General features: G+C 25.7%; 1 protein-coding gene across 2 annotated transcripts; it reads right to left on the minus strand.

Moving 5' to 3' along the window:
• Nucleotides 1-392: 392 nt before the first annotated feature.
• On the minus strand, nucleotides 393-11,063 carry LOC113560723 (ubiquitin carboxyl-terminal hydrolase 32). Of its 2 annotated transcripts, none has more exons than XM_026966770.1 (32): nucleotides 10,798-11,063; nucleotides 10,429-10,637; nucleotides 10,191-10,318; nucleotides 10,024-10,129; nucleotides 9,830-9,951; nucleotides 9,601-9,760; nucleotides 8,867-9,106; nucleotides 8,636-8,770; nucleotides 8,438-8,562; nucleotides 8,210-8,383; nucleotides 8,010-8,141; nucleotides 7,845-7,936; nucleotides 7,539-7,770; nucleotides 7,254-7,443; nucleotides 7,012-7,184; nucleotides 6,789-6,945; nucleotides 6,087-6,225; nucleotides 5,915-6,020; nucleotides 5,679-5,852; nucleotides 5,397-5,571; nucleotides 4,963-5,114; nucleotides 4,679-4,886; nucleotides 4,278-4,342; nucleotides 4,034-4,198; nucleotides 3,020-3,210; nucleotides 2,736-2,943; nucleotides 2,491-2,673; nucleotides 2,265-2,431; nucleotides 2,141-2,196; nucleotides 1,749-1,936; nucleotides 1,036-1,128; nucleotides 393-958 (listed from the first exon to the last, which is right to left on the minus strand). In XM_026966770.1, the coding sequence occupies exons 2-32, from the start codon at nucleotides 10,484-10,486 to the stop codon at nucleotides 788-790; spliced, it is 4,665 nt and encodes a 1,554-aa protein (XP_026822571.1). In that variant the 5' UTR covers nucleotides 10,487-10,637; nucleotides 10,798-11,063; the 3' UTR covers nucleotides 393-787. The 2 variants fall into 2 exon arrangements, with proteins under 2 accessions (XP_026822571.1, XP_026822572.1); XM_026966771.1 differs by having other exon boundaries at nucleotides 10,429-10,686.
• Nucleotides 11,064-19,273: the final 8,210 nt, after the last annotated feature.

The raw sequence follows: 19,273 nt of genomic DNA on the forward strand, positions 1-19,273 counted from the left end.
AATATAATATTATATTTTTAACTGCATCAACTGTTTATCTAATAAAAATAATTAGTTATATTATATTTATATAATTTTACATTATGTATGACAAACAAGAATATTTTTATTACAATTAATAATGCATATTTTTATATCAATAATAATATTTTAATACATAGGTTTCATTTTAGATTTAAAAACAACTATTAAATTAACATTGTAAGTAGTTACAATAAGAAATTTGCAATATATAACGATAAAATTTGTAGGTAGACTAATTGCTAAACAAATAAAAATATAGAATTTAATTATTTCAGAAACATAACATAAATAATATAACAAATAATAATAATAATAATAATAATAATAATAATTTCACATATTTAAAAAAAAATGTATGGGAGCTCTAACAGACTAGAAAACAATGTAAATATACAGTTACAAGCAACAGTATAATAATTAAATAATAATAATCATAATTATGAATGAATTGTTCCAATATTTTTGATCTTATTTATCAATATTTATTTTTCTTAAGTATAGTAAAAACTACTATTGAAGTAGTTTAATAATATGGAATGCATTAAAGGCAATATACAAATAAAAATGTGCAGACTGTGATTAAGATTGGTAACTTTTTTAATGGCATAAGTAACCGGCAATCATTGCAACATTACTTAATCATTATTATGGCATTTCATCACTTTTTTCACAAAATAATAATAAAAGTAACAAATGAAGCTCGTGTAAAAATATTTCAATAAATCTCTTTCATTGATTTATAAAAAATATATAAGCTCAAAGATCACATCATAGTACAAACTTTTTTCAAGTCAGAATCAAAATCTTGATCAAGGTCCTTGACATCAACGGGAACACGACCAAACACATTGGGCATATATTGATTATGACAAAGACCTTCACGTTCATAAAACAACATGTATGCTCCACTAGTATCTATTTCACCAGTGACTTCCTAAGAAAGGTGTGTAAAATACATACATTTTTTAATTTAATTTAAAAAGATTTATTCACTTAAGCTGAAAACTTTACCTTACAACTACTGTCATTATAACAGTACCATTTTCCATTTGGATTGCAAGCATACGATACATAATGACCACCTCCCAGAATTCCAGAATGACACTGTTTAAATCAAAACATCATATAAAATATAAGTAATTTTAAGACTAAAGTAAATAATGGGACTTATTTGCTCACGACTACCTACAATATTTTCTGTAATCTAATTGTTATGTGAAGACCACTGATTAATACCCACAATATTTTATGTGTTTATATATTGTACTTGAGCCTTCACGGAAGTTTAAATAAATACAGTTTAATATTTTCAGAAAATTGTATAATTTACAAGAAATTTATTTAAGCAAGTTTGTGCAATAAAACCCAAATGGAAAGTGTATAAAAATATTGCAAATGTGCAAAAACATGTATTTATACATGAAAATCTGGAATTTACCAAGAAAAGAAATATTACTGGCTTTTTCAACAATAATAAAAAAAAAATAGTAAATGGGTATTTATATGTGTTACAGAAAGTTGCCTTATGCTTTACACATTCAATTTTGTTAAACAGATCTATATCATTTTGTATAGCAGATTAAAAAATTGTCTTGAAAGTTGAAATAATATAATGCCGTATTAATCTGTGATAGTTCCATTAACAAAATGAGTTAACTAAAAAATTGTATAAATAGTCATGATAAATGATAAGTATCTAAATAATATTATTTTGAATAATTTACCACGACAGCATATAAATTGTACTTCAAATCTAATGGGTTGAAATCATCAACCAATTTGTGCTGATGAAAATCTTGCAAAGCTTTATCATCTATTGGTGTACGTAAAAGAGAAGTAGATTCTAACCTTTTACGTTGTGAACCTTCTAGTTCGTTTAGACGACTATTGATATTTAATGGACTATCATCATCTAAATAAATAATTATAAATATATATATATATATATTTAAAATAAAAATATTATAGTTAAAATTAAATAATATCTTATTGAATAGTTCCAAATTGGGAATATGACTGTTATATTTTTATATTCATTCATTATTCAATCGCATTGGGGAACAAAACTTTATTAAAAAGCACTTTGTTTTTATTTTATTAGAACATCAGATCTCACCAATATTTAATAAAGCCGGTTTTAAATCCTCTTTATTGTTTGATGGATACTGCTCTCTATTAAAAACATAAAATGATTCATTAAGTGATGATTAGATGAAGAAATAGTTTTTTTTTATTTATACTTTAAATTTTTAGTTGTATCTTGTAACTCTTTGTTTCTTAAAACAGTGTGTTTTGGAACTGAAGCCAAATAATCTGTTGGATCAAAATCTTTATAGGGAAATTTTACCACTTTATGTGATTTTACCCATTTTCCTTGAAGGTATTGAAATCGTTTCAGATGAACAATCTAAAAAAATATATTTATATGTATATATAAAAATAAAATAATCATCTATAAAAACTTACCAAAATTGGAGGTAATCTCCAAATCTGTAACTTTTTAGATGCTAATTGGTGGTCTTGACATGTAGAACAATAATACTTTTCATTTTCACTAAGTTGTTCTTCTTTAGTAAATGCCGCAAGGCACGATTCAAGACTTATTGGTTCTGTATGTGAACACTGAGATTCACCAACGCATTCATGTTCCTTTAAATAATTGTTCTTAGTCAATGAAATGTATGCTAAAATAAAACAATTTAAAAACTTACAGACTCTTGAGAGGTTTGATACCGTAAATGTAGAGCTGTTGGATCCCAATCTATAGCAATATGGTTTGCAGCAAAATTAAAATCAGTATCACAACATAAAATTGTACATCCTCGACAGAATCGATACCAAGGGCACCATGCACAAAGTGTTCCTTCTCTGTTGACAGCTTTCAAAACAAAAGGAAATTCATAGCCAAGACTATCATCACTAAAATAATTAAAAATGAATCATTTATTAATGATTTTTTAAACATATTATATTATATGATTATTAATATTATTACCAATCCATAGCATGATTAGGTACTGTAGATTCAGATGGTGGCAAAGGTGATACTAATCTGGCTACTTGTAGCCAAACAGCTTGATAAAGATCTTGATTCGTAGTAGATTCATTACAAGGTAATATTATTGGTAAACCAAAAATACTAGGTTTACTTTTATGAGCAGATATAAAATACACATCTTGTCTGATCTAAAAACATTGTATTATTATTAAAAGATAATTTTTGAAATTAATTAATAATTACATTATTATTTCATCTTAACAAAACTTACAATTAACTGAGTTTTTTCAAAATATATCTAACTTAACTGTAAAAAACTGTCATAGCAAAATTGAATGTCTATTTTAAAGTAAATGTTACATTATTGTTTAATAGAAAATATATTTTTTTACTAGTTATTGGGCAATTATATAGATAGTTTATAGATAATTATTTATTAATATACAGTAACTGATTGATGTAGTTATTTTTTACTTGATTCGCTTAAATATCTCAATAATTCTTATACTAATAGGAGAATAATTTTGATGACTGGTGAGTAACATTATATTCAGATATAACTTAATTTACATAAAGACATAGATAAAATATAATTAAAGTACATTGCTATCTACCTCATCACGGCATCTATACAATTATACTTCTAAAAACAGTGAAAACCCTAATTTATTTTTAAAAACAACTATTAAAGGTTAATTGACACATTAAATTCAATTGCAACCAACATCTAAGTCAAATTGACTGTACTAATGTAGTAATGTCTATTTTAATCATACCAATAGTTGAGTTTATTTTCAAACTTTTTAGATTAATTATTTGTTTAATTTTAAAAAAGTTTAATTATTTCTCATAAAAATAAATGCAAATAGACAAAAAAGATCATTTTGTTTAGCATATTACTTTTTTGTTAATAATAAGTTTATAATATAAATGATTAAATAAAATGCAAAATTAAAAATTAATTTAAAAACAAAATGTTAACAGTAATAATTATTTTACTTAAATAATTACCATTTTCCTGTGCAATGCAACAACATAATTTGGAGTTTGATGGATTGTATCACCACTATCAGTCAAACTAAAACTGCTAGCACTGCAATTCCCACTGTCTGCCATTGTGGCGTGAATAGGTTCTTCTAAATTGATATCTGTGTCCATTTGAGATCCACTAATACTCTAATAATAATAAATACTATATAAATACATTAAGTTTAAACATAAATAATAATAAAATGAATATAACAAACAAAATTACATCAGTATTATCAGTTGTTGATATGTCTTCATTTAAACTACTGGTACGATTACCATTTGATTGCACTAAAGAAAATTATAAAATTAAACAAATTAGAATATCAGTAGTAGCTAATGAATGAATAACTGGTGACAAAAGTCACTCTTTAACAATTAATATTTCAGAATCCTCATACAAATTGATAAGTAATAGATCTACAGTAATACTGACACTAAGTATATCCAAATGTGCTATTAATATTTTTACTTTTTTAATTCAATCACTGACTTAAATTTTAGTATTTATAGTTTTAATGTTGGTATTTTATTGCCTATGAATGTATAAATTAATATATTTAAATAAAGCATATAAAATTTTAATTAAATAATAAACAAAATTCATAAATCACCATTTAAGTTTACCTAATGTATTTCCTGGCCTAACAGTTCGTTGTATAGTGGTAAATGTTTGGGCAGCTTCTCTTTGAGTACCAGATTTAGTTGAACAAATGGATGAACGCTCTTCATCACCAGACATTTCTGAACCAGGACCTACCGATGTAGGTGGAGGTAGCTCATATGCATACAATAAGCTTCCCGGTTTTACTTTTTGTTCATCAACAATAATATTCTAATTAAACAAATTAAAATTTATAGTGGAAAGTTAAAGCCCATTGCACATAATAAAATAAATTATAAAAGCTAACTTTAATTTGTGCTCCGATTATTTCTGCCAGTTTTAAATTATTAGCAGGGATTCCACTTAATGAAGAAAGTTTTGATTTAACAACAGAATGTTTGTCGTCAGCATTCATACGTAGACCATATTTCACAGGAACTGTTCCGTCCAATTTAATCACTAATAATTGTATAAAATTATTAATATACATTTTCTAAATTAAAATAAGTTAAGGTATTCTAGATTAGTTGTTAAGATTAATTTATTCCAAAACTTAGAATATTTTATTTAAGGCGTTAGAACAAATACATAACATGATTATATAAAATTAAAAATAATGTCAATTTTGTTATATTTAATTTTGTACACTATTACATTATTTTTCTAATATTAAAATAAATATAAATTTTTAAAAATTTAATAAAAATTACTTTAAAAACCAAACTATAAAATATAAATTACCAATAACTTGAAGACACACATATGATTCCATTGGTAAAGGCAATGATAAATAGTTAAATGGATCAAATCTAACAGACTCATGACCACATTTCTTACAAGTAACCTTTGATTTTAATTGACCATGAAATAAATCAACCACAATTGATTTGTTTCTCACAATATGATTTTCCCATGCCTAGTAAAAATAAAGTACAATTAAATAATAAATAAATAACAGCTTTATTTTTAAGATGTATTATATATATATATAAAAAAAATAAAAATACAACTAATAAGACAAACCTCTTCTGCAACTGTAACATCAGGTCTTCCTTCACTATCTGTTAATTCAGAATATGGCTTGCCATGTACTCGATTCAGATCTTCGTGTAAACCATCTAATAAGAAGGCAAGTAGTTCTTGAGAATCGTGTTGTTGAAAACCATTAAAACGTGGTGCATATTTTCCAATTGTCCACTATAAATAAAAATATTAGGCCATTAATATTGTATTTAAAAAATAATAACAACAAAATTTACTCTTAATTTAAGAGGTGCTATAGTTTTAGCGGTTCCTCTCCAAATTTCATGAATTAAATCACCATAACGTTTAGCTATACATCCCTTCATACCTAATGGATTAGTCCTAGAAAATTAACTGTAATGATTAATAATTTTAATGAAATTTAATTTAAGAAATAAAAATACATACCGATTAAGTTCATAAAGATGCATATCATTGATGAAATATTGTGTAAGGAGTCTAGTATTGCTTACACATTGTAATGCAGCATTCATAAAACAAGTATTACCTAAATTGTTTAGACCCGTAGCTCCTTTTTCAGCTGGTACTATAAAAATAATTAAAATTACATTAAATATATTAAAAAATTATATTAAATAATACTGTATTGTTATTTTGATAGATTATACTGGTGAAAACTTATAATAAAAATATTGAAGTAAAAATAATGGAATAGTTGTGTATCTATCACTGTAAATTTGAATAAAATGATCAAATTAAAAACATAACATTACTTAACAGAAAAAATATTGAAAGCTAATTTTTTATGTAATTTATAATCAATTCAAAGCCAAGCTACTTTAATCTTTTTATATATTATTTACTTATTTAGTATATATTTTATTAACTGTACAGCCAAAATATCTTAAGAAAAAAAACATTTTTTGTTTTCCCTACTATATGCCATTCAGTATATATTATGATACACACTATATATACAGCATTGCCGACCATAAACAGTTGTGATCTTAAAACGTCGGTAGGTAAAATAGGTTGGGATGCGCGGAATTGAAGGCAATTTTGTTGGGACATGGATTACTTCTCTCATGGCGCGGAGCATACAACACTTGCATAAAAAATGAATCTATATGAAACAGGATAAGTACTTACATTGTTTACATTTATCACCAGAGTTAATAGAGAGAGAACCGATTTCTTCGGGCCATGTCAAATCTTTGTTTCTTATTTCTATAATTATTTGATCTTCATCACATACACCTAATTCTTCTAAAGTTTGATCTTCGTCTTCAATTAATACCATATTATTCTACATGAACAAAAAATATATATATATTGATATAGATCAATTATTTTCTTTTTTAAATATTCAAACCTCATCATGAAAATGCCAAAGCCTCATATCTTCTGCTTTTAATTTCAGTCTAATACAAAGAAAGTCATATACATGTTTAACAGTTGATAACTTGCTGAAAGATGCAGTGTATGCGAGATATCGCCGAGGCATAGAATTCACTAAATTTGATACATAATTGTAACCAGTAGAACCTTTATTTAAAGTATTCAAAATTATTATTAATATAATAAAACAAATGTTATTATAATGTTATAAGTTACTTAATGCTGCTGCACCATAACCTCCAACTAATCCAGACCATGATCCTGCATTCGGTGTAGGTGCCCTAACCACATTAGAATTAGGACCCGACCCATTACTCAAGGTACCATTATGATGTTTTAATAGTCTTAAATTTAATGGATAAAGTTCCAACTCGGTTTCACCTGAACCTCGATTAGATTGAATAACCTATAAAAATATAATTTTATTATTTAAAGTTTTTAAAAAACTACTTTTTTGTTGATTCAAAATTAAATTCTTTAAAGTTAAATGTTATTATTTACCTGTCTAGGAAGTGCTGGTGAACCTCTATACCACTGCACAAGTGCTTTCCATAAAGAGTTGGGAACTAACTGAAAATCTCTGCCACGTAGCAGCATATTTCGTTTTAGCTGACCTCCTTCACCTGTCAATGATGTTACTTTTGTAGTTGGCACAGACACAAGACCAGAATTATTTATTGGACCAGGTTTGCTAAGACTAACTTTTCTGCTCATTATTGGAGATTGAGTTGGACTAAAATAAATTATAACAATAATTTAAAACATCAGTTTTAATAATAAATTTGTTTCATAAAATTCAAAACATACGATTCTTGCAAAGATGAATAAGAAGTGATTGAACCAACTCTTCGATGACCACCAGTACTAGGATCCAGAGTAGTTATTCCAGTAACAACCACCTAGTATAAAATAAAAATCAATAAACAATATAAATTTTGATTATCTTATTTTATTTTAAAACTGTATACATACAGAAGATATATCAAGAGCAATACTATTTTCCAGAGATGATTGCGATCTTTTTGATGAAAGTTTTAAACTTGAAGTTTTTGAAAAAGAACTAGTACTTTCAAAAGAACAATAGCTGGACATTTCACCACCATTCTAAAACAAATAGATTACTAATAACATAAGAAAAAGAGTATAAAAATATATTTTTTCATTAACTTTACCTTATATGTATTTGAAACATAATCATTCCAGTTTCGCCACCAATCTATTGAAATTAAATACCAGAGCTGTCCAACAACTAAGCCTCTACGTTCTTCACGTTCTAACCAGCCTTTTACAATTTCTCCCTCCTCAACACGTGACACAGGTCTCAAACCAAACACAATATGGCAAACCTATAACATTTTGTTATACATAAACAGACTACTAAATTAAAAAAACCTATTTACTTGAAAAATTAAATTTAAAAAATCCATTGGTAATGAATTATGAACAGTCCACATCAAATATTCTCCAATTGCAAGACCTTTGTCAGTAGAACGTTTGATTAAATCAGATACAATTATCTCTTTTACTAAAAATTAACAAAATAAAAGGTATTTAAATAACATAAGTACATAACTAAACAAATTAATTATGAATTATACCTGATTCGTCAGTAGCTGCTTTATTTTGAGTTGCTATATTATCTTCACATATGAAAAGCATAACATCAACCATTTTAGAAATTTCATCTCTCGATAAATAGCCATCTTGATCATTATCAAATACTTTAAAACAAACTAATAAAAAAAATAATTAAAAAAATTTAGACAGAGATTAAAAAATTTAAATTAATAATTCTTTTTTTTTTAAATAATAAAATTATAAGAATTTACATTTCTGTCGTTCAGTTAAAGGTCCTCTACAAGCAGCTGATATCCCACAAGCCATTTCTTTAAAATCTATATGACCATCCATGTTCTCATCAAAAGCAGCAAACAAACCAGAGCAAACATTTAATGGCATAGGTGGACTTATCAAAGGTATCAAAGTTTTTAAGTCCAATTTCCCCGAAGAAGATTCACCTTTTACTGACCAGTAACATTTTTCTAATTCGATGATATCCGTTTCTTCCACTAAAAAAATTAAAATAATACCTCATGAAGTTAGGTTAAAAATATTTTAAAAGTAGTTATAGTTAAAAAAAATCCTCCTTTGTATTAGAAGATTTAAAAAAAAAATGTTTTATATTAAATAATATATTATACAAGACAATTCTAGAGTATGAAATCATTAAGAAAAAAATCAACAAACTTATAATCATTAATTAGTAATTACATTCAATTTTTAAAAATAAATAAAAATAAAAAAATACTTGCTTGAGTTCCATTTTACTATCTTAAACATTAAATTAAGAACATCCATTTTTATTATATTTTTTATAGTATTTCTCATCATTTAAATGACAATACATATTATTTTTACTATCAAATTTCTAAAACTAGCTTAAACATTGTTTATGAAATAAATTTTATTTAAAATATATATAACACAATAATATTATGAGATGATTAAAAATGTACCTATTAACTTCTATTATTTTTTTAACTAAAATGCATTAGATACTTACAATGAGTTACCCCAGCTAGTGTTTGATAGAAAGTTGGCATTTCTAATTCATTACTAAGAGAAACTGAACATGGTTTTGACAGTAACCATCGACTTAATGACGTAGCATCAGGATGTCTCGTTAACCAGGATCTGAATTCATCATAATTGACACGATCTTGCTGAAAGTATTATTATTGTAAATTACAAAATTATTTATTTAGACATGTGAGAAAAATATTAAAAATTACTTCTGAAAATAAGAATTGAACATGTTCTGGTACAAAAATACATTCAGACCCTTGGATAAGTCTTTGAAATTCATCTCGTAAAATAACATTTTCACTTTCATTAGAATATAAATTAAATAAAACTGAAAAATACATAAAATAGTTATGATATAAATAAACAGACAAAATTTTGATTTCTTAAATTAATTACTTACATTTGTATTTTTCTTCATTAGTACCCAGAGTTAAAAGTACCAGTCCACAAACTAGATCTTTGAAAATAATACCTTTTATCGTACCACCACAAGCTGAATATATATACTATAAAATATTCCATTATAATATGTACAGATAATCAATAACTATGGTATTAAAAACATACTTCTGCAATTGATAGTGGAACCCCATCACCAAGTACTTCTTTAATGAATGAATGCTTAGTAATTGCTCCATTTACTGGCGACAGTCTTTTAAACGCTTCTCTCAGTCTCTTTATTTCTGAATCACTAACTGAAATACATGTACATTTTTTCAAATTGACAAAATAATAATAACTACCGCCAAATGAGCATGATAGTACTATAATAAAATATTGATGATTAATTATATTATGCTAGTACTTCTTTTAACTGCATCCTCATAAGTTATGCAGCTCGGTTTCGAATCTTTAGCTCCCATGTTGTAAAACTTGTTGCCCGAACTAGTAGTTGTATGACACAGACTGATTTCCTGGCGAGCGCATTTTGGGTCGATTTATTTTGTTGGCTTTTAAAACAGCAGCTCACAACTTTGTTCGAATACAAAAATTGCAATTTTGCAATGAACAGGACTGATAACAAAAAACAAAACGCCATAAATTATTATCCGCCATTACTCTCCTAGGTGATAAAAAAAAAAACGAACGAGTAGTTTATTTATTCTTTTTTTTTTAATTCGACTAACTGATATTATATGCTATTATTTGGAATCGGTTTAAAATTAATACGAACGTATTATGACGTAGAAAATCGCGTAATTACATCGTCATGTTCGAAAAAAAATCAGTTTTCCGAACGACGACATAACACTATAATTTGTTGTCGTTATTGTCGTTGTTATTGTTGTTGTTGTTGTTATTGTTGTTGTCGTGATCGTGATGTAACGATCGAGGACGAGACGAGTGCGCGGGATCTCAAACGGATAGATTGAGAAATTAATAATGACTATTGACTGAATAAGCGACGACGAGGGCGAAAAGCTCACTTATTGGTGTAGCTGTAGTACATGCTATGTTATTATAATAGATAACAACATTTCATGGCCAAATAATAATAAGAGTGACATGCTCGAGAGATAATAAACCCACGTCATGTGGTCATGTGTTTCTTGGCGGGGTGGAACGGGAAATAAATATTCATGGAGGAGACGATTAATCGATGTCTGGTGAGGACGATAATTAGGTACTTATAAATATTATTATATTATATAATCATCTGTCACTATTACTCCGAGTAATTTACTCACTGTAATATTGTATTCATCGACGGTGTTGAGGCGTCGACGTCGACTGTGAGTGTGTCGTCTGTAGAACTATTGCGATTGTGCTCAGTGCTGTGCAGTGTGCTGCGTGAGAGCAGTAATACATTAATAATTTTCTGTTATTACGCACTTTTAATATTATTATAGATTAGTTAATAGTTATTAATTATTGCTGCAGTTTTCATATTATTATGCGATTGATTTTACGTCTTAGAGCATAATATAATGGTAATTTACGGCGTAACCTGTGGGATAACAATTTAAGATTCGCTGTTTCATAAATTTACCTATTATAAACATAAATACATACGCATGCCATCGAACACGCGTTATTGTCAATTAGGTTCCATCGATATATAAAAGAAAATTGGTAATGACTAATATATCTGAGTATCTGACAATATTTGTAGTAACAAATGAAAAGTGTAATAGTTAAATAAAATTATAAAGTATTTAATAAAATTTGTATATTTCCAAACAGGTATAGCAGCCAACAGGTTACTACCAAAATACTTGGACGATTGTTATTTTCTAATATATACAAGTTATTTCATCATTTCTAACGAAACTGAATCAGAATTGTGACATGTAACTATATAAGGTTCCCTCCATGTATATAGTCCATCATTTATATTTCGTATTTTAATAATAAATAATACCAAGACAAAAATAAGCCACAAGCCACCGTGAAAATCATAGGATACCCATATATAGGCAGCCAGTTTGCCATCCTTGGTCTAGATGCTATTTACACTAAAAAGTAAAAATTAATAAAATATATTAAAGCGCTAAAGCAGTATAAACTTTTAAACAGTAATAAAACTATAATTATTACTTATAATACACTAATAATAACCCTGATATTAATACATCATAACTAATAAAATCATTCGATAATTTGATGTGTTTTTTATAAGAAGAAAAATTGTCGCAGTAAAAAATATATTAAAATACCAGCAAATGGAATTCATTTAACTTGATAAAATATTAAATATTCTACAATATTTATGAAATGGACTAGATGAATAAGATAATTTAACAGTTTACGACTAATAAGATTTACATTTTGCACGGTTATGGTGTTGGTGATTATGAGGGATGAGAAGTTATAGAAATTTCATTTTTTTTTCCATGTCTTCTAATTATAGATAAGTGAATTAAAATTTTGTTCTATAACCTATAGTGAGTTCATATTTGTAGTTTTTTTTTTTTTACATATTTTTGAATATTTTGGTATTTTTTCATGAAGAACATATTAATGATTTTTCGTGCATATAAATGCATTTTTAGACAATATGTATTAATATCAATTTATTTTTTATACAATTTATCCCATAAAACAATAATCGAACATAAAACCTGTTGTTTCATAATAATTGAATGATTGTTAGTTGATACAATGAAACAATAGACTGCTTATAATTTGGAGGCATAAAAAAATAATAATAATTAATTGTAAGTCTTATAATATTTACACAAAAAATATATTTTTTAGATTTATAAAATTTTTTCATTATAAAAATATTTATTCAGACAATCGTAGTCATTTAGGTGTTGAAAATGTTCAAATGTCTTAAATGTCTAATGTAACAAATTTATTTACATATTTTATAGATGCATTTATTTTTTGGTCGTGAAATATTTTAATAAATAATAATAAAATTTAAGTAAAATTAGTAAATATTTAATTATATAATAATATAAACCAATTTTTATGCATATTTCCGTGGTTTTTTTTTTATATTTTATCAATTTTACCTGCTATAATTTCTCATCCTTAGTGATAATACTGATAACTGTTTGCTATTTTACTAACTAAAATAAATATTATACTTGACTTCACTTAATGATTAGTAATAAATAGTGATGTGTTTTTGACGTTAATTTATAGAAACGTAACATAAATATTAGATATTACTATACCTATTAGTTTCAAAAATAAAAAAAAATGTATAAATATTTGTTAACAAAAATGTGTATAGTTAATAATAGTGGTGCGGTACGCCGTACGTTATCGACAGTACCAATTATTCGTTTAAAAAACTAAATCCAAAAAACAATATAATTATGAATATTACAATTTTCTCAGTTTGCGTTTGAGTTCGAACGCAAATTTTTAATTTCGTAAATTATTATGAAAATTAAAATTAAAACTAATTAGGAAAAAACTATTTTCCCTTTTTTATTATATATTATAGCAATTTAAATATAAATTTTGTTCATAATAATTTACCTGTATATATTATTATGTGGCATGATAATTTATATGTGGAATGTTCTCCATATAAGCAGTGGCCACACAAAAACTTAGATTACGCTTCGCAAAATAATGCCTTTTATAGTTTTATAAATTTGTAAGAAAAGGGGTATGAGGGACATGAACCAACCTTTTTCATCTTTATATCGCCCTTTCTATTAGGCTATAATAATAATTATAAACATATTATACCACTCTAAATAAAAAGTACTTTTCATCTGTTCCAAAATTATTATTTAATCTATAAGCGGCTATTTCAGTATTTTTTCTAAATATCAAATTAGATTTATTTTAAAGTAATTTAATTTTACCTAGTTTTTTCTAATAACCATTGTATTTTTAAATTTTGTAATAATGATAATCTGATTTTTGGATTTCATACATTTTTTGATAGACTTTCTGAAGTCGTAGGCTCGTGGATCATTTCCCGTTGTTCCATCCTATCAATATGGCATATTGGCCATTGCATATATAATAAGAAACCCACCTAACGTCACCGTATGGCGTATAGGATACTGTTAAACATTATCTCAATATTTCGTAATAGGTAGTTATAAAGTGGTAGTACCATTAATTTATAACAATTAATAACACTATATAATATTATATTTTTTAAAAACCCTTCCTCCATTCAAACATTTTTTCCTGTATTTGCCTTTATTTTAATGAGTATAAAATACTACCAGTAAAATTTATATTAATTTGAAGTCTAATATCTTGTGAATTGATGATGATGGTTTATGAAAAATTAAGTTTTATTACATTTTATTTGGTCAAAATGAAATTCAATAAAAATTTATTTGACTGTTGGATATTATTATTTATTAAATAATAAATATCATTATTGCCACTATTACATTGTAATAAATAAAAATGATATATTATATATGTTATCGCGTCAGCGGGTCGAGTGTTGATTACTATGTATTACCGACTTAGAGACAATCTAACAACTACATATATATATATTGAAATATAATAATTTCAATAATCTATAAAAGTGTTAATTACGTTATAATTGCTATTTATTATAATAAAATATGTAGGATTGTGACTGCATATTACTGCTCTGTATTATTTTAATATTATGACAAGTATACTACTCGATAATTCGACAATTTTTGGATTGCAATTACCACAATAATTATATATTTTTTTGTATATACATATAACATATAAAAGTAGATAGTAGATATAATAAACTCCGAAATCAGATCACTTCATTAGGTCTGTCATTTTATTTAAATTTTACTTTATCGATTACTATTATTAATACATACGATGTAGCTGCCTGTATTATGTACAGTGTACACTATGTACACACAACAAGCCTTCTGCCAACATGCATAATATTTTATTAATATGATAGTACATGATTATTATGTATTTAATTATCTTAATATATTTTATGTTCACTGGTCAGTAAAACTTGTTCAAGATGGCGATCTATTTACGATCTATTTAAGATCAAAACTAAGATTTTGTTATCACGCAGATTTCCATTTAGAATAAGAAGTGTATCTGATGCGAGCGGCTTGGACAAGTTATATTCACGCTGTATATTGTTTTAACATACATACTGTGTACATATTGAAAATAATTATAATTATAATTTATAACTATAATCTATTATAAGACACTGATTTAAATTTTAGATTCTGAGCGAAGCGATGAATGTTGTATTACATTGATTTTACAATGTGTATTATTTTTTTTACGTGTGCGTGTCTGTCACCATATTTCGAAACAGTAAAAAGCGTCGATTTTAAACTTTGTAGGTATTATTTCTGATAGATTATTAGATCTAGTTGGTACTTTAAGGGTCAACACATAAAAAGTCTAGTACTCTTCTTAATAATCAGAAGAGACAAAATTGTTTTCTTTATTATATTATAATTCAAAAACAAATAATCGCAGAAACTTGAAATATTCACCAAATATTTATATTTTTATTTTCTATTCATGGTATAATTTTCAAAAAATGTTGATTCCTTTTAAGCTATTTATAGGTAATACTGTAATAGTATTTTTTAAATATTATAAATGCATTTGCAATTCAAATTTGTCAAAATCACAAACTTTTACAAACTACAACTTGCAAGATTTTGTTGTAAATAATTTATAAAATATTCAATTTTTATATCTATTAATATGGTTTGAAAATTTAATTTAATTTTCCTTAGAAGTAGTTAATACTGAAATGAAAAAATCTAAAAAATCTATAAACATAATTTTTTTTTATAGACATTTGAAGTACAAATTTGGACAAAATTACATAATTAAACGATCAATAACGATGTCAGACGTTCATTATTTTATCATAATTTAAAAACTTTATTCGTATGGACTTAAAAATTGTATGTACCTATAAATAAATAAATTATGAATTTTACTATATGCAATGATATTTTCTAAATATATAGATTGATTTTAAAATATTTTCTATTTATAGTTTTGTATCATGATTCAATATGAACCTATTCAAAACTTTTTATGTTAAGGTGGAATTAACTAAAAAGTTAATAAAATAATAACAATAATATGATATGATATATAAATTAGTATTATAATAATACAAATAAATATATATTATATAAAAAAAAATATAATAATATACCTTTATAGTTTATACTGTATTATAAATATGTGTGTATAAGTTATAATATCATTCAAATAATAATTATTATTATAATTTATTAAATATATATACAAAAATAGATCAAATAATAAAAAAAATCCATTAAAGGACTTTGATTAACAAGTAAGTAAATATAAGTATAGTTTTATTACTCACACACAACTGGCTAAAATCACCTAGGCACCAAAGGTATACAAAATTACTTAACTACTTAAATTACCTACTGGCTACTTAATAAAGTTAGTAAATACTAATAGTAGTAATATAATAGTACTTTAACTAATTGACTTAGAACAGAGGTTTCCAAACTGTGGGTCTGATCATATTTTTTAATTATCTAATCTATTACTTTTCGTTGATGTTCAAATTCAGTTTTATCGACAATCGTTATCTGTGAGCAAAAAAAAATCATTTGTAGGTCATCAAATTTTAAAAATTCCCAAAATAAGTCGTACAATAAAAAGTTTGGGAACCTCTGGCTCAGGGCCGTCTTGAAACTTTTTGAGGCCTTAGGCAGTGGTTTAATGGGGCCCCTACGACTTGGACAGAGTATTATTTTATTAACAGTTAAATAGGGTGGTGGTAGATAAGAAATATATAGCTGTCAAGGGGGTGGGCCCCTCGCCCCTCAAGGTGGGGGACCTTTAATAAATAGGATCTGTATGTATGGTATATCTACACATGTATGACTTTTTCTAAATATCTATGATACCTACTGCTCGCTGTATGGGTAACAATGTAACTACATGGTATAAGCTGGGTTTCCACAATATTATTATACAATATACATAGTATAGAGACATAAAGTTAAATAATAAATATGTTTTTATGAAATTATATGAAATTTTGTAACTTTTATCGTCCTACTGTCATAGACTCTAGGTATAATCTTATTCGCTGTACAGAACATGACACGATTTAGTGTAAACTAGACTACCTATAGGCATAACGCATAAAAATTGTCAAATGTAAATTAGTTACTTTTTCAATTTATTTATTTTAGAAAAATATTATTTAATTTCCGAATGCTTGTGCAATACTTCTAAAATCCAATCAGAGTAGGAGAAAAAAACCTGAATACACATTATAATATGTAACGAACCTGTTATATTAGACGTTTTAAATGATGTCGCAGGAATGCGGTATATCTTCAAAGTGATTAGAAACATTAAAAATTCAAATAATGTAGGTAATTTAAATATTATTTTAGTAACAAAATTGTTAATAGAGACAATATAGATAGTCGTTAATATTTAATTAAATTTAAAAAAATACAATGTGTATAATGTATACCTACATAAATAAGTTGACATTCACTATAAACATGGTCATTGGACACTATTATGTATTTATGTACATTATATACATATAATATATGCATATTTAGTAGGTATTGTGATAATGGAGTTTCTATATTATCTCACAATAAAATAGTGAGATGGTTTAGCATATGCATATATTATTATGTAAATGGTTTTTAAATTAATATTTACATTACATATAAAACACAGATAGTTTATTTATTTTGAAGACCACTTTACCTGCATATATAATATGTACAGTTAAAATATTAAATAAGAAAGATATTTATATACTTGATATTGTTTGTAAAGGTACCTAAATAATATATTTTAATTTTTTAAATTAATACAACGATAACTCTAAATTGTCTAAATTTGTTTTAAAACTTGTAATTTTAGAAAAAAACATACCGCATTGTTTTGTGCAGTGCATTAGTGCGTATACGTATATTTTAAATTTTATCATTGGCAAAAATATTATATAGATTTATTTTGGACAATTATATTTTTAGCAATGAACAAATGTGTAATGGTGTAAATATCTTTATTCTTTAAGTGGACTTTTCAAAAATCAACAATAATACTTTGAAATTAATGAAATTCAAAATTTACTATTAATATTTGGAGCTTACATCCAAATTAATAATTATATTTTCTACAGTTTGGTACCCAAATTGAATATTATACATTAAAATATTAATGTGTATATATTTCTAATATATTGTGAGTTATGCATCATATTTGTTTACACTATTCAGTTACTTTTAAATTACAATAGTTACTTTATAATCAATGGCATTCAGCTTAGCTAATAGGTATGTAGGTAATCTTTATTATAATAATTTATATAAATTACAATCAATATTTTATTTTATAACTAGGGGTCTATAGGGCTCGGATTTCAATGCATTTACATTTTTTTTGGAATGTCTTATACAATGCTTTGAAGCTAAAAATACGGTTCAAGTACCTTTTTCATAATTTAACTATCAATTTTTCGGGACATATTTAGTATAGTTAGTATAGTTATAAAAACGAACTGCTATACTGAGTGACGAGTGTCAATGCGTGAAATAATCTATAGGTATTCTACATAAACATGTATACGAGCAGTAAACACGTGTGTGGATACAATAACTATACACCGTGTGTCGTCCAAACATACAAATTACAAATATTACTGATAATTAAAATATATAATAGATACAATTTTATATATAAAACTATGAACTATGAAAGTATGAAGCACTCTTTGTTCTTAAAACTTTTTGGGCTCAGTCCCTATGCATTTAGGACCCTATTTCATAGGCGTAGGTAAGAGGGTCGGGTGTTCAAATATCCCCCGAAATTAAAGATAAATAATTCATATTTAATTTCAATATTTTATAATATTAATATAGACCTAAACCAAAACCCCCTCCGAAAATATTTCCTATCTACGTCATTGCAGGGTTATATAACTGTTGTAATTGGATTACATTTATTTCAGTCGGTTCCGGTCTGTTTTATCCCTTTAATTTTAAATTAATTATTAGATATCATGAAAATCAAATAAATTAAGAAAAAATACTAGGAACGAACAAAAATCACGATTTACGATTACTAAATATTTTCTGTGTAGAAAGGAATTTGTATAGGTTGCATTTATGATTTATATATTATGTGACTATTGTGATTTGTGCCTACTCAATGAGAAGACTTAATTATTACTTATCAGGCGATTAGGGTTTTTTAAAAGATAATCAAATCTG

This window comes from Rhopalosiphum maidis, chromosome 1 (assembly GCF_003676215.2).
Source record: "Rhopalosiphum maidis isolate BTI-1 chromosome 1, ASM367621v3, whole genome shotgun sequence".
Taxonomy (NCBI): domain Eukaryota; kingdom Metazoa; phylum Arthropoda; class Insecta; order Hemiptera; family Aphididae; genus Rhopalosiphum; species Rhopalosiphum maidis.